The sequence below is a fragment of the Sander lucioperca genome, chromosome 16, assembly GCF_008315115.2.
Source record: "Sander lucioperca isolate FBNREF2018 chromosome 16, SLUC_FBN_1.2, whole genome shotgun sequence".
Taxonomy (NCBI): Eukaryota; Metazoa; Chordata; class Actinopteri; order Perciformes; family Percidae; genus Sander; species Sander lucioperca.
In genome coordinates this window covers 3,295,576-3,315,822 of record NC_050188.1, presented here as the reverse complement: position 1 = coordinate 3,315,822, position 20,247 = coordinate 3,295,576, and the positions used below count along the sequence as shown (strand labels likewise).

Sequence of the window (20,247 nt, the reverse complement as noted above, 5' to 3'; positions counted from 1 at the left end):
AAGCTGCGTCCCCTTGCTGACGCTTGACGTCATGCCGTCATCGGACGGAGGCGTAGGAAACAAACATGGCTGCCCCCTAAGAGTCGAGACGTTTCTCTCAGTTTTAAACGTTTTATATTTACTTCTGAACGGTAAGTGTGACAATAACGGGTGACATGGATCTTATTTAAGTTAATGCGCCCGCAGCTTGTTATGTTAACGCCATTGATACGTAAAATAAGCCTTTATACACATGACGTATGGTAAAAGTTCTCCATGCTGGCTCAACCACGTTTGTTTGGCAGTCAGGCATTTAACCACATTCTGCTCCCTCGTATATGTATGTATGTATGTATATATATATATATATACATATATACACACACACACACACACACATATTTGTTCTGTTGTTTTTACTGTGTTAGTTATTATATATAGATAGTTTTCGGTGAGAATAAGTGAGTTACAGTCAGATATCACTCAAAGGATGGGCTTATGTTTCAACAGATAATATATACCATGGATAAGGTAGAGGAAACGGTGCCATCTGCTGAGGAAAAAGAGGAGGAGGAGGAGGAGGAAGAAGAGATCGAGGAAGAGGAGAAAGAAGGAAAAGATGGTGCTGGAGGTGATAAGGAAGAAGAAGATGGGGATGATGAAGAACAGGAAGGCAGAGATGAAACGGAAAAGAAAGAAGAAGCCGTGCCACAGGCCTCGGATACAGTTGAGAAAACCATTCCATTGCCTGCTCAACCCCCCAAAAAAGAGAAAAAGCAGAATGAGGGCCTGAACCTCAACAATGAGGTGGTGAGGATGAGGAAGGAGGTGAAGAGAGTGAGGGCTTTGGTCATCCGGAAGCTGACACGACAGATGAGTACCCTGAAGAAGAAGAAAGGGACGGATGTGGAAATTGAGAGGAATCAGAGGAGAGCCGCCAGACTGCTGGACGAGATCCACGCCATGAAGGTCCTCTCACCAGACCTGGTAGGTTTCTCAACACCTTCTATTTAGAATGCTTTATTCCTCAATATTCTTAAAGTACAAATTCAAATAAGTGAAAGATGTACTGAAAATGGTGACTCTTTCTCAAACTGGTGAGACTTGGTGAAATGTCTAATTAGGGCTGGGCAATATATCAATATTATATCAACGTCGATATATGAGGCTAGATATCGTCTTGACATTTGGATATCGTAATATCATGATTAGGGATGGGGATCGTTAATTTTTATTGATATTGATACCATTTTCGAGACTGCTTAACGATCCGTGTCTTTATCGATACTAGGGCTGCACGATATGAGGAAAATATCTAATTTGTGATTATTTTGACTGATATTACGGTACTGATATTGGAAGGAATGATCATTTTTGTCTCCTTTTCATTGAAAAATATAAAAAATAAAAAAATAATTTATTGAAGTGTGATCTTTTGCGAGGATCTGTACCAAACAAAGACTTTTTTCTTTAGTCTGTAGGATAGGATTTGTAGGCCGGGACGTCTCTGCAGTACCACACTACTTTATTTTAGAATGGTTTGACACATATTTTGCCTTTAACAAATATCGTGCCCCCGACTAGTCCGACTATGTTTTCAATGATTTGCGGTGGGGGTGCTAGGCTTTACTTATGGTCTTGGTACACACACACACACACACACTGTGCTCGTAAATAATTTTTCCAGTTCGCGCACGTATCTATTTTTTAGACATAACGTTATATGATCCACTAGTCTTGATAGTAGGGCTGCACAATTAATCGCAATTGTAATTCTAAAATAAAGTAGTGTGGTGCTGCAGAGACGTCCTATCCTACAGACTAGAGAGACCATTTTTTGCTTCCCGATACCGATTCCGACACCTGCACTTGCGTATCGGCCGATACCGAGTACTGATCCGATACCAGTGTGTCATATATTTTATTATGTTTCAACAGCTGTATACTACTATCCCTGTATGGATGTGGTATTATTTCTATCTTTGTTGTCGGCCTGGCCCGGGTAAACTCTTTGTGAAACATGAACAAACTCAACAATGAACGCCCCAGAACTTTCTGTTATTCTCCAGTTTGACAGTCAGTTATAACGGAAAAAGAACATAAATAAACTAGTAGATTTTCTTTAGGGCTTTATTACGTGGTATCGGATCGGTGCATAAACTCCAGTACTTCCCGATACCAGCGTTTTAGGCAGTATCGGAGCCGATACCGATACTGGTATCGGAACATCTCTACTACAGACTAAAGAAAAAGAATCTTTGTTTGGTACAGACCCTCCAAAAAATCACACTATAATCATTTTAATTTCTTTCAATGTTAATAATTTTCAATGAAAATGAGAATAATGATCATTCCCTCCAATATCGTGAATCATATCACAATATCAGTCAAAATAATCGCAATCAGATATTTTCCTCATATCGTGCAGCCCTACTCGATGGCAGTATCGATAAGCTCGGACCTTATTGATTTTCGGGTTTTGAGATATTTGGAACCGGGTCCTAACAGAACCGGGTCTCGAGACCCCGTCCCTAATCATGATATGACACAAGTGTTGTCTTTTTCTGGTTTCAAAGGCTACATTACAGTAAACTCAGTACAGCGATGTCATTTTCTGAACTTAACAGACTTACTAGCTGTTTTATTATTTCCCTTAGTCATTGTATCCACAGTATTGGTGATTATTTATCAAAACTCTCATTGTGTAAATATTTTGTGAAAGCACCAAGAGTCAACCCTACAGTATCGCCGCAATATCGATGTATTTGGTCAAAAATGTTGTGATATTGTTTTTTCTCCATATGGTTCAGCTCTATGTCTAATTAGATGAACTGATTCCCCCCCCCCCCTGTTGCCAGGTGACCAAGACAGCCTTGCAAAAGAATCTCAACTTTGAACAGGTGTGTAAAAACCCCAAGTCGACTATTTCCGACCGGGCCACAGCGCGGATCGCCACCCACCCTCAGTTCAGCAAGAAGATTGAGAACATCAAAGCTGCCGTGCAGGCCTTCAAAGCAGAGCGGATGAACGGGGGGAAGCAGCGGGGGAAGGACAACGTGCAAAATAAAGCTGGGAAGGGGACTCCGCAGTCAGCAGAGAAAAAGGTAGAGGGAAAGAGTGAGAAAGAGGAGGACATTTCAGGTAAAGAAAAGGAAATCGTAGACCACGAGGAAGGAGATGGTACTCTTAAAGACACTAAAGATGCAACCGTTGCTGAACCTGAAAAGGAAACGGTAAAAGCAACTCCTCCAGCTGAGGACGCCGACGGTCCAAGGAAAGCAGTGCCGGAGTCCACGAATGTAAGACCAGCCTTGTTGAAAAGTAGCGAAGGAAAGGACAGCGTCAAAACTAAACCTCAAAGTAGAGGTGCAGAAAGGAAACCTGATCTTACGTCGGCACCCGAGGTGCTTGAGAAAAAGAAGGCTGAGGAAGAGAGTGATGTAGAGTCCTCAGAAGATGAAGAGAAAGAGTACTTTGATGACAGCACAGAGGAACGTTTCAACAAGCAGTCCTCCCAGTCCGAGGAGAGCGACGACGACGGCGGCTTCTTTGTTGGGAAAGTGAGCAAATACAAGAAGAAGAAGAAGCAGAAAAGTGTAGAGGAGGAGAAGGCCGACAAGGGGCGAGAAGTGAAAAGATCAGACCAGGTCCGGAGTGAACTGGATGAGCTGGAGTCCCGGCTGAAGTCCAAAGCGACCTCGCTTCAGTCCGTTTTCTGTTCGTCCCTCTCGAAACCTGGCGGGGGCAGAGGCGCAGGCAGAGGGAGAGGTGGAGATAGATTTAGGGGCCGAGGGACACCAAGGGGTGGGAGTGGTCAAAACAGAGATTTGAGTAAACAATCCAAGTTCCAAAAGCAAGAGAAAGGAGCAGAAAGGAATTCAGAGTCAAAGTACAGCAAGGAGAAGGGCTTTCCCTCTGTCGGCAGAGGGAGGGGGCGAGGCAGAGGTGACGGTGCAAGGCAAAGTGATCGCAGGGGTGGGGGTGTCTTTTCCCAGCAGGCACCACAGCAGGCACTGCATCCGTCCTGGGAGGCCAGTAAGAAAAGGAAGGAGCAGCAAGGACAAATCCTGGCTTTCCAGGGAAAGAAGATCAAGTTTGACGATGATGACTGAAAGAGTTTTTTTTTTTTTTTTTTTTGTGTGTGTGTTTAATTAATGCTGAATACACACCTTGGGTCGAGTGTCTTACACGCCATATTATTTGGGTTATCTGGCCCACTAGGGATGTGTAAAGGTTGTCACTTATTCTGTGTAGTTCAGCGATGATGTGTTCCTGTGTAAACTGCTTTTTCACCATTATGGCTGGTAAAAGACCACAAACCTGGAGGTTTTTGTACAAAACATCAAGAGAAATGTGTTGTTGAACTATTTTTTTTATTCCTGAACATGATTTAATTCTAAATTGGGACACAGTTTTCATAAAATAGGTTTACCAGTTAACAACAGTTTGAGGAAAAACTCATTTGTAAAAATGACAGTCCTGCGAGAAACGTGTAGGTGGGGATTTTGGAAGTAATATTGTTAGTTTTTGTTTATTTTTTTATATTTATAAACCTGTACGCAATTTCACTGCTTTGTCCAAAATGGTAATTGGGGCCCCGTGTTTATATAGTACACCATGTCTGAAATTGATGTGTGATGATACACATGATTATCTTTAGCAGCAAGATCTTTAACCGAATAACTTCTTCCTGTTTTTGGTACTTGTCCCTCACCAATGTATGTGTTTTAACAGCATGCAGTTTATATACTATTATAGTTTAATGTACTTAGCTGTCTTATTTTTTTCCCAAGAAAACTTCATTTCATGTTCAATGTAATTTTAAATGTCATTTCTGTCATAAAAAAAGAAATGCAACACATAAAGGCTAAGTAATCCACTTTGTTGCAGAGCTCTGTAGCCATTGGTCGGTTAGAGCTGCGTCAGACGTACACGACGCTGCGTACACAGTGATGGCCAACAGTAGTTTACATGCAAATCTGGTTTAAAACTGTCCCGGGGAATCTTGAGTATCGCGCGTAGAATATCCTCTCGCGCTTGTGTCAGCGGTCACTCTCTGCTACCTAAAATAATATTTTTCTGCGTTAGTAAAGGAGATAATTGAACTAGATAGAGGTGGATATGACCAGTTTTATATTGTACAAGCGGCAGAAATGATAAGAGTGGCAGCAGTCAATACGGGACAAGATGAGAAAAGGGGTTTCCTCGGTCTCGGAGGTCTATGTCGACATTAGCGTGGGTCGGTCCGAGAATAGCTCGACCATACGGACCGACAGCCCTTCGCCCTACGTTGTCAGGGCCGTTAAAGTGAAACTCTCCGAGTCGACTCACGGTCCCAAGTACGCTAACGTTACACCCTCCGGACTCTCAACAACGGGGACAAGGCAGACATTTAAGCTCGGACGAGTTCAGGTAACGTTAACTTACGTTAAGCAGAATTAACCAGATGCAAAATGCGTGGGGAGCTGGGTCAACTTTGATATATAGCTAAAGTTAACGTTATATTGAATGCTGATATGCCAAGTGGTTGCTGGCTAATGTGCCATATTAATTGTGACACCCACCAATGTGTGGTCACATTTGTTATTTTGTTTTTATGTATTACCTACATGTGTCCACACGTATGTAATGTTACACAATGTACATAACTTTACTAGCTATTGTTATGTTAGCTGGGTTACGTTACTGTTTATTCACACGTGACATCACCCATTTCATCTTCGAACAATTAATGTAACGTTAAGGTATAGCTAGCAAATTTACACATCTGGACGTGTTTATTATTTAACGTTAACCCTTCCGAGCTTGTCCCTCATGACAGGTTAATGTTTTTTCAAATTAGGTTGGACGCTTGGTAACATATCTAGCGACGTGTGCTGTTTGTAAAATTAGCCACCCGGACTTGAGGACACGATGTATTTTCTCAGTGACATTTTAGCACCACTGGTAACCCGAAATGAAACATTAGTTAGCTGCATCAAGCACGCGATGGTTACCCAGGTTGTTAACGGAAGCGCTAAATCTGTCTTCAGAATAAAGGCATTGTCATTCCAAGTAAATTGAGAGGTAACGAAACAGCGACTGCTTCTGTTTAAACGATAAACGTTAAATGCAGTGGCAAGATAATAATACCTGTGGCCTTCTTGTATCAGTGGGTTTGACACATAGAAAAGGGCATAGAGCATTGATGTGTGAAATACAGCTCTTAATTAAGCCGAAGCACAACACTATGTGAAAGCTGTTTTTTTTCGGGGGGAAATGCTAATGAAACATCAATTTTGTTCCTTAAAATACAACAAAAACTTGCCACAACCTGGAATTAGGCCAGACAAAAAAGTCTGTATTAATGTTTGATTGTAGCACTGACCACAATGCTATCATGGCAACATAATTCTAAACTTTGATATAACACTGGTATAGAAAAACGATACTCAATAATTCTAGGTCCATAGAACTGGATACCTTAATTAATTTTTGTTTGACTGAAAAGCTGACTGTAGATCTTTTTTTTTTTTTTTTTTTTTTGGTACTTTCGATACATCCTATGAATGTATACTTAAAAAACAAAACGTTGAATTGCCTACTTTTATTTTGAAGGCGAATTTGTGAAGCTTCGACTACATTTATGTGTTTCCGGTAACTTTACACTTGTTTTACCTTGGCTGAGGCATCACACCGCGCCTGGTCGAAAACATACTTTTGCACACTTTGGTCTTCGAGTGCACACGCTGACAGCGCTCTGTAACAGTCGAGTTTCTGTGGGATTACATTGTTAAGGAGGTAACTGTAAATTCCACTGTATTCATTACTGCCATTAGCAAACTACTACTTGGGCCTTGGGTGAGCATGGGAGGGGGATGGGGAGATGTTGTTCTAACTAGCTAAACACACTGGTGAGGAAAGCTATCTTCTGTCCCAACCCCCAGGTAATGACAATCTTCAATAACGATGATTAACCAGCTCTAGATGACAAGATAAACTGTAGTTAATGCAGAGACACATGCATTGCTTCTAATTACCTGCAGATCAAGTCACAAGTGAATACAATGGGTTCATGGCAAGTTTATACTGTATTATTGGCCAAAATGGCTGCCCTGTTAGCCACATGATTCAGTGAGATAATGGCAAAGTAAAAGTCTAAGTTGCATGCTATTGTAATACAAAGCATTTTAACTGTACATGCTGCTTCTTTTCACTCAGGCAAAGAGAAGGCTGGAGCTGGAAGCCGCAGATCCCCAGGACCTTCAGGATGGTGGCTGGACCGCCCAAGCCAAAAAGCCGATGGCCTCTCTGTCCCACACAGGAGAAAAGGGTAAGACTTTTTACCATAAGAGCCAATGTTCCATTGCTGGCCAAAAGAAGTAGTAGATACCAGCTTGCGCTGTGGTATTTTGTGTCAAACTGTCAAGCAGTTGACATATAGTGTTGGGTCTGTAAGCAAATAAACACACAGTCAAGTTCGTAGAGCAATGATGCTGTGATGTTTTCGATGTTTTGTCAGTGTGGTGTCTTAAACATATTCTCCAAAGTGGTGGTGACCGGGTTAAATGGCCTCGTGAGCTGATTTGCGTTTGTGCTAGGGCTGCAACTAACTATTTTTTTAATAGTCGATTAAATCTGTTGATTATTTTCTCGATTAATCGATTAGTTGTTTGGTCTATAAAATGTCAGAAAATGGTGAATAATGTGGATCAGTGTTTCCCAAGCTGACGTCCTCAAATGTCTTGTTTTGTCCACAACTCAAAGATATTCAGTTTACTGTCACAGAGGAGAGAAGAAACTAGAACATATTCACATTTAACAAGCTGGAATCAAAGAATTTTTTACTTTTTGTCTTACAAAATTACTCAAACCGACTAATCCAGTATCAAAATAGTTGGCGATTAATTTAAAAGTTGACAACTAATCGACTAATCTTTGTTGCTGTAGTTTGTGCAGCTCAAAGTTCACTTGATTCTTCATGTGCACTATCCAGCACCACGTTTCAGTGTTGTTTTTGAAATACTTATAGTCTAGAGTTTTCCAAAGTTGCTTTTAGTCTGCTCTGTTTACCCTGAATGTGTTCATCACGTCACCTCCAAGAGGTTCCCAGTACACTTTTTCGTCTCCTTTCTCTCGCCATATTGCCAGTGAAACATTGGTCGACTGCTGAATTATGGTTCTGCTCTTCATTTGCATAACCTTCACTACATAATATTCTCACTGAGTATCTGGTTTAAAATAAAATTAGGGAATTCATGATGGTGAAACAATGTCTAATATCATATGGCATTAAAACTTGAAACCATAGGGTAACCCTTAGAACAGATATATAAATCATTAAAGGCTCTTAAAAGAATTCTCAATTCTCACCCCGTTTTTGCAGCTCCCGCCCCCAATCCCATAGCACGCAAGTCCCTGTTTGAGAAGTCGCGCTGCGACACCTCCCTCGGCTTCTTGACGCAGAGGTTTGCGGAGATGCTGCGCCGCTCCGCTGACGGGGTGTTGGACCTCAACCTAGTCGCCCAGGAGCTCAATGCGCCTAAGAGACGCGTCTACGACGTCACCAATGTCCTGGAAGGGATCCAACTCATCAAAAAGAAGTCTAAAAACTTCGTGGAGTGGTTGTAAGTATGAGCGGTAGTGTGTGCTTTTCGGAAAAGAGCTTGTTGTACGATGCACATGTGCACATTATGGCGGCTGAAGCTTTGTTGGTATGTTTTGTTGAGAATGAATCAGTATTTAACAAACATGTTGGTCCATCTATACATTACTATGTATATTTGTACGAGTGTTGTGTAATTCTACCTTTTAAAGACGGTACCAGCTGCCTGTGAATACTTGGCATTCAGCTTTTAGATGTCAGACTTCATTTATCGTGTGACTGTATAATTCTATGTACATTTAGCCGTATTGTTTTTCTCAGTTGTCTTCGTCTTAATTTCCTCATGATCAGTGAAGTTTGATCATCGATTTGATGTCTTTAGTGAGGTGTGTTGTGGTGTTAATCCTGTGTTGCTGCTCGGATGTGTGTGCACAGGGGCGGTCAAATGAACGTGGACCTAGATCAAGAGCTGAAGACTCTCGTTGAGGAGGAGAGGAGGCTGGACGAGTTGATCCACAGCTGTACGCGGCAGGTTCACCAGCTGTGTGAGAACCGGAGCAGTCAGAAATATCCTTGGGTTATAATTTCAGCTTCACTTTATACTGTTGTTGTACCCCAAATTGACTGATTTGAGGTCAAACAGGTGTTCCCCAAGCATTATGTGAAAAGCATTATTGGTGGGGGGTCTGAAGGCCAGTCCAAACCAATAGCATTTATGTTTCAGTGTACATTGGAAGGATGAATGCCTCCCGCCCTAGCCACCGCTGTTGTGCTTATGATGTGAATTTTGGGTTTAGTCCTTGAGTGTATCCCCAGCTGTACACAAACACATCCAGGTTGATTATATTCCTTAACCGTGAGGATCACATTTGCCTATTTGACTTACGAGGATGTCCAAAGGATTCCCAGCATGAGAGAACAGACTGTGATCGTGATCAAAGCCCCTGCAGAGACAAAACTGGAGGTGCCACACCCAGAAGAGGTATATTTAAAAAAAAAAAACAGATTAGTTAATCAGTTAATTATCTTTTTTTTGCAGTGACATATTTTGACTTGAAATTCCAATCAAACAACACAGTATGGTTTAATACTTTAGTTTTACTGATGCAGCATTGGCTCAAATTAAATTATGTTCTTTCCATATCCTCCCAAGACACTGTTCACTGTAAGTGTCTGCTGCTAGCTCCTACTGTATTCATAGACCATTCAGTAAAAGCACTTTGTCTGCTTCCGCTATGTTCAGAGCCTTCAGGTCCACCTCAGCAGCACACAGGGACCCATTGAGGTGTTCCTCTGCTCTGATGACCCCATCCCTATGGAAGCCACAGACAGCTCTGTGGCCAACGGTGCCAATAGCAGCCACTTGGACTCGCCCGCAAATGGGAACAGCTCCACCCCCCTTGTGCCTTACTCGTGCTTCGTCCAGGTGTCTTCCAAAGGTGAGTCTAGCACTTTCAACATCCCACGGTCTGTCTCAAACAGGTTGCTCCTTATAAAATGGTACTTTGTTGCCACAGAGAAGGAAGCGACAACCCACGGGCTTTTGCCCAATAAGGAACCTTTTTATAAGATTTATAAGATTTTATAAGGCTGAGAATTTACTTGTGGTGATGGGTGGCGCGGGATGTGACGGCACGGCATGTGATAGCTGGGTTCAGTAATAAACTAGTCAAACAAAGGTTTATGATCTTATTTATTGGAAAAAATGACTACATAAAATAATTTAGAAAGACATAACTATTTACATATTAAACAAACCAAGCTAGAACATGATACAGATGAAGTGTAGCTGTGCTTTTTCAACTAAATCTGGTTGGTTTGTCAAATAAAATGTATGGTTTGGCAGATAAAATACCTGATTAACGTCACCCAGAGCTGACATGTTGTATTAAAAACCTTAAAACCGTACTGTGATCCATACAGAAAGGTACATGTTATTGTAAATCTCAACACTATGCCTGCGTCATTTCTCCTCCTAAATCTCCTCTAAATCATATTACACTAAGGCTATCCAAAGTTAATTCTTGTTCATTTTGGTTGTTCTTGATCATTGTTCATTTTGAGTGTTTTAATCTGTTTTGGGGATCCTAATAATGTTAAAGGTCCCATGGCATGAAAATTTCACTTCACTTTCATTTTATGAGGTTTTTTTAACATTAATGTGAGTTCCCCCAGCCTGCCTATGGTCCCCCAGTGGCTAGAAATGGTGATAGGTGTAAACCGAGCCCTGGGTATCCTGCTCTGCCTTTGAGAAAATGAAAGCTCAGATGGGCCGATCTGGAATCTTCCCAATATGTCATCATAAGGGGTTACCTCTCCTTTCTCTGCTTTGCCCATGGCAAGCTGGTCAAGACCACACCCTCAACTTCCACCTAGCCCCCCCCTCTCCTCCTCAATAGCATTTAAAGCTACAGACACAGAAATGGCACATACTAAGTAAAGCTCATTGTGGGACTGGCTCTAGTGGCTGTAATTCTGCACCAAGGCTGAATTTCAGGAAAGAGACTTCAGATACAGTATTAGGGGACCACTAAGGTCTATATAAAAGAGACTTCAGATACAGTATTAGGGGACCACTAAGGTCTATATAAAAGAGACTTCAGATACAGTATTAGGGGACCACTAAGGTCTATATAAAAGAGACTTCAGATACAGTATTAGGGGACCACTAAGGTCTATATAAAAGAGACTTCAGATACAGTATTAGGGGACCACTAAGGTCTATATAAAAGAGACTTCAGATACAGTATTAGGGGACCACTAAGGTCTATATAAAAGAGACTTCAGATACAGTATTGGGGGACCACTGAGGCCTATTTAAAAGAGACTTCAGATACAGTATTAGGGGACCACTAAGGTCTATATAAAAGAGACTTCAGATACAGTATTAGGGGACCACTAAGGTCTATATAAAAGAGACTTCAGATACAGTATTGGGGGACCACTGAGGCCTATATAAAAGAGACTTCAGATACAGTATTAGGGGACCACTAAGGTCTATATAAAAGAGACTTCAGATACAGTATTAGGGGACCACTAAGGCCTATATAAAAGCATTACATACAGTGGGATGTTTGCCTTCAACAGAGCGACAGTAATAACCTACTATACCATCATTACTGAGATTAAACTACATTCACAATGGTGGCTCTCCATCGTGATGTCGGCGCTCCATCGTCACAACCCTACTGTGTTGCATTCATTAAGTTCTCATCTGAATAGTTTCCTGTCTGTTAAATAACTCTGGATTGTAGTTTAAAACTTTGACAGCACACTTAATAAAATGTCGGGTTTTCTTCGGGCTGGAGTGCATAAATAACGTTGCAGTTAAAGGCCACGGCTCAGTAAGCGACGATTAGCTCCAGTTAACTCCAAATATAACAAGCGGAACACACTTCTGCGGAGAGACTGTAAATGACGTTTGGGGTGTGGCCCCAGCGTTTTGACTGTTTTATCAGTACAATTAATACCACACGAAGCCTCAACACCACAAGTAGCATGCGCTACTACTAAAGCTTGATTTATACTTCTGCGTAAAATCTACGCTGTGGCTACGTACGTAGGTACGTGGAGATACAAACCTACGCCGGACCCTACGCCATAGCCTAATGTGCACCTCACGAAAAATGTAACAACACGTCGCAGCGATGCACGTTGCTCGGCCGTGGCTTGGTAGCGTTGCATTTTCCCTGACTCATTTCCTGGTTCTCCTTCTCCATAAACGGCATTAGCTCAAGGAGAGGGTTAACTTTTCCTGCTCCAGATTTCCCACCGTGGTCAGAAAGCACAGGGGAGACACTTTGTTTCTCTCACTATGACTCTAGAATCGCTACTCGCTCCGAAGCTAATTGCCGTCACTCTCTCACTTCTCCCTCGCTCTACCACACACACACACACACACACACACACACACACACACACACGCCAACTCGACGCACACACCAACGCACAAGTACAAACTTCACTTACGTAGGCAACGGCTAAAGCTCTGCGTGGAGCCTCCGCACAACCATAAATCACGCTTAACGTGCTACTAACATAAGCCTGGCTCTGAAGAGCCTGAAGTGAATTATTGATGCTGTGAATGCTGGTCTGTGTGTGCTGTAAAATTACACCTTTTGATGGGGGAAAAAAAAAATATGTAATGTAAAATGTGATTTTTGTCTACCTGGGTGGGTATCAATGTATGGGGAAACACTGGATGATGTATTTAGTTTCAAGCCTACTAGATTATTGGCTCTCATTTGCTTTGGGGTTTTAAAACATTCACCGCTCATCTTTTTTCCTTCCTCCATGTCTCCTCATCCACACCCCCACCTTATCCACACCCCCCATTATCTTCCCAGACAATGATAACCGTACTCTCGGAATCGGTAGTACCTCCAACCCGCTGTACCAGCCGACACAACACTCCTCACCAGTTACTGTCACCCCCGTCTCCCCCATGCACACCTCCCTCCAACCCCCCTCTGAAGATCAGCAGAGCTTTGTCGGCCTCACTCCACCTCTAGGTTTCTCTCTTGGTGGGGATGAGTACCTCATGAGCCTGGCTGAGGATGAGGGCATCACTGATCTCTTCTCTTCTTATGACCTGGAACATTTGCCCCTGGATATGCCCCTTCTCTAAGCAGCTGTTTTGGAAATTCAATAATTTTGGAGGCAATTGCCATTTTCTCACAAACTGGATACCAAGGGGATACAATAAAAGAACAAAGGGCTGAGTTGTATGTAAGTTTTCTATATTTACATTTGCCTATCCTGGACAGACGGGACTGGGATTTACTGACGCTCAGGTATGTGGAGGAGTGAGATCTTGTTATGGCTTCCTTATTGTCTTTAGGACTTGGACTGACATGCATGCTGTTATTCAAAATACTTTGTTTCAGAGCTTTAATCTGTTGCATGGTTGGGTGTCCTTAAGTGTCCTTCTCAAAGGTCTGAGCATTTCTGTCTGAACACAGGACTCATTCTTGACCATTGGCCGTGTCAGTGGGAATATGCCATTTTGTATTGTGATCACATAGCCTTCACAACAAAGCCTGATGATTGAGACACCCATTTAGTGTCAAGAAGTGTTGATTAAAAGCATACAAAAAATGCAAAGAACCCACGTCTTGTCTTGACTCGGCTACAAGGGATCCACCAATCCAACTTTTTCTCACCAGATACCAATTTTAATACCTAAACTCTGTATCTGCTGATACGGAGTATACAATCTGTTAACCTGTATGTGTGGAATTCCCTGGAATCATTTTTATGTAAGGTAACACAAAGCCAGGGATTGCTGTGGCACTAAAAACTGAGTTGGTGGCACCGGAATAACTGAATGAATGTGTGAATAATTGAACATTGGATACACTGAATTTGATAATGACACTGACACTCATCATAAGATATAATATTGATTGGTCACGGCTGGTACAAGCTCCATTTATTATGGTAAGTATCTTATCAGTTCCAGTTGTGGCGTCATGGTTTCCTCAGGGCTCTAGTGGCTTTCACAACAAGTGCACTTTTGTAGATGCAGACTTGATTCACACAAAACTTTCATTGAGTTCCCCAAAGTTTGTCATTTAACCTTTTTTTTAAATTCCTCTTTTGTGGGGAGTGGTTTTTCTAGATTGTAACAATACTTGTTGATTTAAGGGAAAACTTAATCTCAAGTTGCACGTACCTGTTTAACATTGAGGCGAGTGACTTGTGCAGGTACTGTAAGGCAGATTGTCTTCACCATGTAGCTGTTTAAAGGCATGGATCGTCTACTGACAACACACTGAACAACTGACACTACTTTGTATGTGTCCTTGATTGCGGAGGAATTTGAACTGTGTGATCCGTGTCAGGTGAGCATAGCTCTGTCAATTTAGGTAGGTGTTCATTGAGGCCATCAAACTGAAAATAAAGCATAAGATTTAGTGGTCTCAAGTCAGTATTTGTGAAACTGCTGTGGATAATTTTGTTTATCCAGTTTTTTTTTAGAATTTCTTCTCAAAACCAAATGTGGACATTATCAGCATGCAGTTTAAGATTTCTGCCACTTTTGATCTTAGCAATTAAGATCCACTGCGAGGAGCTGAACAGCTAACTGTTGAAATCCAAGCTTTTTTAAATGTATTATTTTAATAGCTTTATCTACCCCAGTCAGTTCCTATTTAGCCACAGACCAGTGTAATCTGTTCCTGTTTTCTCTAAAGTTCTGGACTTTGGCCTGTTTGTGGTTAAAACCGTTGGGAGTAACATTACTATGGAGATTAACACATGTAGACCGTAAGCGTTTTCATAAAATGTCTAGAGTTTTCATGTCATCCATTTTCCTGTTGCTCTCAATGACCTTAGATGCTTCCTTACTTGAAAAAAACACTCTGTATTACAAATATGCGCCCAATTTGTACCTCGTGCACTTTTCTTTATTTTTTTTAAAGGGGATGAAGACATTTAGGGCTCATTAGCTTCCATGTAGCTTTAATTCTCAGTTCTGGTGAAAGTAAGAACTGTATCAAACTGAAATAAATGGAGATGTACCTGAGCTCATACTGTAATAATTGTTGTTAAGCTGTTTTTAAATACTAGTTTTTAATACTAATCATGGTGTTGATTCCCCCGCTTTTTTTAAAGGTTTTTTTTGGCATTTAATGCTTTATTTGATAGTACAGCTTAGACATTAAAGGGGAGAGAGGGGGGGAAGGACAGGCAGCAAAGGGCTGCGGGTTGGAATTAAACCTGCTGCAGCGAGGGCTGAGCCTCTGTACATAGGGTGCACGCTCTACCAGGTGAGCTACCCAGGCGCCCTGATTCCTCCTTTCTTCCCTTTCTCATAAAGTTAGGTTTTCCACTACTCACATTGCAGTTTTAATGTAGTATTTTGACCACCGTGCTACATTGACCTCAAGACTAATCTGTAATCTTTGACCAGTCATGATTCACATTTGTGTTCTTCAATTTACTCTCAAGATAAATTTTTGTGGTAACAATAGGAACAAAAATTTATAAAATATGTGTTGGGTAATGAACAGCATTGCATTGTTTTCACCAGCGGTGATTGGCTGAGTGAGAAGGTGGTTGGATTACTTTTTCTTTTAATAGCAGTTTACTGGCTGAAATGTTTAGTGTTAAACCGTGATATGTGGCCGTCAAAAAGTAGGACATTTCTTACTAAGTCTAGCAAGTAGCAAAGAAAAACCAATTATTCTGAAGGAAATGCTTTTTGAACTGCCAAATGTGTTTTACTTTATACATTTGACAGGCAAATGTATTACTAGATGATCAAAAAAAGAATAAATGTACAGTAGGATAATGGATAATATAATAAAGCAAATTGTAAATTATTATGATTAGTTTATTAACTAGATGTTGGTTTACATGCACATTGCAATCTTAAAGGGGAGCTGTGCCCATTTTCAAAATTCATACATGTTATTCCTACACGACACTTCAAAATATTAGTAAACATGAACAAGTCTTCCAAATCCAAAAACTAGAGTGGTAAAACTTTGTCATTAAGTTTAAAGTGTGGAACTCTTCTATAGACAATGAATTGAAAGAAATGTTAATGGTGGATAATGGATGAAACTGAGAGCACCCAGGGTGCTTGAGTATATGGGTAATATGTTGGCCTGTGTTGAGTATATTGGGCAATGGGTACATTTTCTGTTTTGGAATTGAGAACACTACAATATAATAGAATCAAGCTTATTTGGGTATAAAAAAAAGAAAACATCAGTCTCCCATTCATTGTCTATGGAGAAGCTCTAGACGTAATACTTGATGACATCACAATTTTGAGACTTACTTCTCTGGTTTCTGGCTCAGAGAGGGAGTAGCTCATGCTCACAAATACTAATTGAACTTTCCTAGGCCATGGAAATAACATTGGAATTCCTAATTTTAGATAGTGTTTCCTTTTAAAATCGGATTCGTTTTTTTTTAATCAAATTAATAATTTTTTTTGTGTTTTTGATTATTATTTGGGCTTTTCCGCCTTTATTTTGATAGGACAGCTAGGTGAGAAAGGGGAGGCGAAATTACGAATCCCGCTATGGCCACGCCAAGACCCACCCTACGAAGCAGCTCGAGTGGTTAAGGTTAGGATAGTTGATTGGTCAGGGGACAGGACCTGTACAAATGGGGTTACGTTACCTTGCGATCTCATGAACTCCTGGCCAATGCTATTGAAGGGCGGGTCTTGGCGTGGCCATAGTGGGATTCGTAATATTGCAAAGGGGAGAGAGAGGAGGAAGACATGCAGGAAATCGTCACAGGTCGGATTCAAACCCTGGACCTCTGCATTGAGGCATAAACCTCTCAGTATATGTGTGCCGGCCCTACCACTGAACCAGCCTGGCCACACTAACAGGTGCAGTTTAACCACTGCTACGTGAACACATCTAAAGCATTTGACTTGACTAGATATTACAGCTAGAAAAGATTAGTGAAAATCCCACTTTCTAACATTTCCAAGTGTCCTACAGACTTTACCACCTACAGTATCTTACCTGCAGTGAATCTAGCTGACTGTTGCCATATATATGGAGACACTAGGAGGCAGTGTGATCCCACAGAATCCCTGCCACAGTCACAACTGTGATGTTTTCAAACTTATGTGATTGAAGTGTTACCCATCTCTTTCCGGGAATTTAATATTATGAGTTTGGCATCAAGTAGAAATTACTGATACATGTATCAGTATAATTGGCTGCCATGTCAAAACATGACAATAGGAATGTTTAATGTTCAAATTCATTATTAGACTCAGAGGAAGGCTCAAGCCAATGTGCGTTGGTGTATTTTTTGTTTGTCTTGCCCTGTTAATTAAAGGCCTTTTATCACTTTTTGTAGCCAACCTTGAGTGCCTTGAGTGAGTTTTTTTAATGACTTTTTTTAGTCATGATTCATCCTCTTTTCCATGACAGTGGACATGTTTAATGTTCAACTACATCAGTGGAGAAAGTCTAAAAAAGAAGTAGGCTTCTCAAAATTAAATTAAACGCCAATGTGTAACGTTTGGTTTCAGCTACACAACATCACCTCTTGAGCTTGTAGGGCTACAGCAGGACAGACACCCGCTGACATGGTGATGTAATGTGACTGTTTGTGCTCTCATTGATGTCCAAACCTTTTAGGCATTGCTGTTGATGAACTAGAAGAATCAGGTCTACATGCTGAAGAAAAGATGCTGAAAATAAACCAAAGAGAGCCTCTTTAGGCAGCAATAGAGAACCCAGTTAGAAGACTGGAAAACAAGTTGGAAAAACTAGGTTTTACTGACATCATTGGTTCTGCTGACCTGATTACCATTCCTTTAGCCTGTTTACTGTACATATACAGGTTAGTGTATAGGATAGTTTTGACACATTATGGTGGATATACAGTATTTGGCTATAATTTGTGTAAGTAGGACACAGATTCAAATTTATATGAATCTGAATAAAGAGATCTGTATCTATACTTTTCAGCAGAAGACTGGTTGTTTGTTTGGGAATGTAGTCATTAGCCCAGATGGCATTTATTGCCAGTTGATAATGCAAAAAAGGCATGTAAAATATTCTTAATATTAAAAAAAAGTCTGAACTTAAAACTTCCAATTTTTCCTGTATACATCCAGATACACAGCTTGCAATTTTTCTCCTATCTCTTTCCTATGTAGAATACAACTATCTCCATTTTTGCTTCCCTTTGTCTGAGCCACAGCATCTTAGAAAAACACATCAGCGCCCTTAACCTGATGATGTAATCTTTCGGCAGCCTGCAGCATCCAGACTCGTCCATGGATGGCAGTGTTGCACCTCAAAACCCCACGTAAACCCAGTCAACCCAGTTCCCCACCAACTGTGAGCACACACACTTTGAGTTCATGGAGAGTCACTGGATCACTGCTATTATTGATTCATGTGCGTTTCTGTTGTTTTTCTGTCCTCTCTGTGCTGCAAAGATTTTCACATGAAAAAAATAAATAAACCAAAGTGAATATTGAATTGGGTCATATTGAATTAGGCCTGACGTCAGCCCCGTCCCGTCTCACGAGGGCTCAGTTAAAGATCAGTCAATATAGCTGTCAATCAGCCAATCAATCGCTCAATAAAGTGTCATTTTTAGAGTGCTTTTCCCTGTTACCTACAAGCAAATGACGTACAGTAGGAGGTTTTAAAGCGCTGAACAAAATACACAGATGGCTGGGCTTAAAGGGCGACACCGGACTAAGTCACCACTTAAGACTTGGCCCCTGAGGGGGTTTAGGAGTGACTTGGAGCAAGTGCAATCCACTCTGAAAGTGAAGCTCGATAGGCTTGTCCAGCTGTCTCCTCTCCCTAAAACATAGCACTTGTTTCTACACCGCGCGCTCTTCAGCCAGCCTGTTGTTTTGACTGCTGTAATGCACTGAGGCAGGGAGTGTGAGAGAGACAGAGAGAACAAAAATAAGAGAGGGTTAAAGAGGGAGCATGAAAGCAAGAGAGAGAGGCAGAGAGCGTACTACTCGCCTCTCATTGGCTACCGAGAGCACGCCGTCTTTTTGCGCAGCGCGCTCCCAGCCAATCGGCTGCCTTAGCAATATTTTGGGTTTATGAATGAAATGAATAGTGAGAGTGCAGGACAGGAGTGGTTTGATTCATCACCCGTAGCTCGTAGTGTGCGAAGTATGCCAAAGAGATAGGTGCACGTGTTCACTGTGCAGCCTGACTGAAAGGCCTCTGGATATATTGGGAGAGATCCACAGATGACTTTGGACAGTACATGCAGAAAGCACCTGCAGGCACCCTTCTACCTGTCTGTAGTGTCACATAAAGACGTAACTTTAGTCTAAACAGATGTTTCAGTGCCAACCTGTGGCCTGATTAGCACTGATAGACTGGGATGTAGAAGAGCAGCTTCTTTAGTTACAGACTTTCTTAGGATGTACAGTCATTTTTATTATGCTATCAGTTGATTCTGCTTCCAGTCTATCATGTTAATTGCGACAGCAGTTTTTGGCCTTTCTCCAGAAAAAAGACCGAGCAATGCTGCCCTCTAGACAAAACAAATCTGCGACATTGCCTTGTCCTCCACATCCCCAAAGTACAATGCAAAGTGAGGGTTGTGAGTTAGTATTTTACATTGTTGAACTAAAGGTTTCAGTATGCTTTAAGTGAAGTGCTTGTCTCAAATAGCGTATAAAACCCCTTCCTCTCCACTGTTGGAATTGTGGGGGGGATGCATCATACAGTTCTTTTTTTTTTTTTTTATTTCTTTCTGAAATTGACAATGACACCCACTTCACACAGAGTTCGGCTAGCGTGGGAAGGAGATATTTGAACTTCCCTGTCAAGCGCTCACTTTTTGTATGTGCAACACCATGAATGATACGGGCTGTGAGGGAGTTGGGATAACCGTGGGTGTTGGAGTTTCTGGGTTTGAAAGCATTTTGAATATGTATAGTAGGGGTGTTCAAGCTGAAATGGGTTGCTACATAATTTGCTCTTTGAGTGAGTCGTCCATGTGGCCTTACGGTGAAGAATGCATTCCTTGTGGTGTCCCTTGTTCGTTTATGCCTTGGAACCTTTGTTGCATGTCATCCTGTTTGCGCTCTCATCAAGTTTCCTGTCCAACTTTACTGTCAAACGTTCTAATTGATGCAAAATGTCAAAAGATAACCTTAAAAAAAAACGTTTCTCTTGAAAGGCCAGCCACATAAGAAAGAAGCATCCTTACCA

The 20,247-nt window shown here is 41.4% G+C and overlaps 2 protein-coding genes across 5 annotated transcripts; both read left to right on the top strand.

Annotated features, from left to right (window-relative positions):
• The first annotated feature begins 7 nt into the window (after positions 1-7).
• srfbp1 (serum response factor binding protein 1) lies at positions 8-4,854 on the top strand. The gene is made up of 3 exons (XM_031287213.2): positions 8-131; positions 490-966; positions 2,838-4,854. Exons 2-3 carry the CDS (start codon positions 502-504, stop codon positions 4,089-4,091), a joined length of 1,719 nt encoding a protein of 572 aa, XP_031143073.1. The 5' UTR covers positions 8-131; positions 490-501; the 3' UTR covers positions 4,092-4,854.
• Positions 4,855-4,920: 66 nt separating this feature from the next.
• e2f3 (E2F transcription factor 3) lies at positions 4,921-18,295 on the top strand. Of its 4 annotated transcripts, XM_035992835.1 has the most exons (8): positions 6,601-6,759; positions 6,906-7,036; positions 7,180-7,291; positions 8,345-8,585; positions 8,999-9,130; positions 9,431-9,545; positions 9,807-10,002; positions 12,910-13,673. In XM_035992835.1, exons 2-8 carry the CDS (start codon positions 7,034-7,036, stop codon positions 13,188-13,190), a joined length of 1,080 nt encoding a protein of 359 aa, XP_035848728.1. In that variant the 5' UTR covers positions 6,601-6,759; positions 6,906-7,033; the 3' UTR covers positions 13,191-13,673. The 4 variants fall into 4 exon arrangements, with proteins under 4 accessions (XP_035848727.1, XP_031143074.1, XP_035848728.1 ...); XM_035992834.1 differs by lacking the exons at positions 6,601-6,759; positions 6,906-7,036; positions 12,910-13,673 and adding exons at positions 4,921-5,391; positions 18,207-18,295; XM_031287214.2 differs by lacking the exons at positions 6,601-6,759; positions 6,906-7,036 and adding an exon at positions 4,921-5,391 and having other exon boundaries at positions 12,910-13,669.
• Positions 18,296-20,247: the final 1,952 nt, after the last annotated feature.

What these genes read in the sequence shown, in the direction of transcription:
- srfbp1 (XM_031287213.2), top strand. Translation starts at nt 502, where the DNA reads ATGGATAAGGTAGAGGAAACGGTGCCATCTGCTGAGGAAAAAGAGGAG. An exon ending in AGGTCCTCTCACCAGACCTG is followed by an intron (nt 967 to 2,837) that starts GTAGGTTTCTCA and finishes CCCTGTTGCCAG; the next exon opens with GTGACCAAGACAGCCTTGCA.
- e2f3 (XM_031287214.2), top strand. Translation starts at nt 5,167, where the DNA reads ATGAGAAAAGGGGTTTCCTCGGTCTCGGAGGTCTATGTCGACATTAGC. An exon ending in AGGTGCCACACCCAGAAGAG is followed by an intron (nt 9,546 to 9,806) that starts GTATATTTAAAA and finishes CGCTATGTTCAG; the next exon opens with AGCCTTCAGGTCCACCTCAG. An exon ending in CGTCCAGGTGTCTTCCAAAG is followed by an intron (nt 10,003 to 12,909) that starts GTGAGTCTAGCA and finishes TTATCTTCCCAG; the next exon opens with ACAATGATAACCGTACTCTC.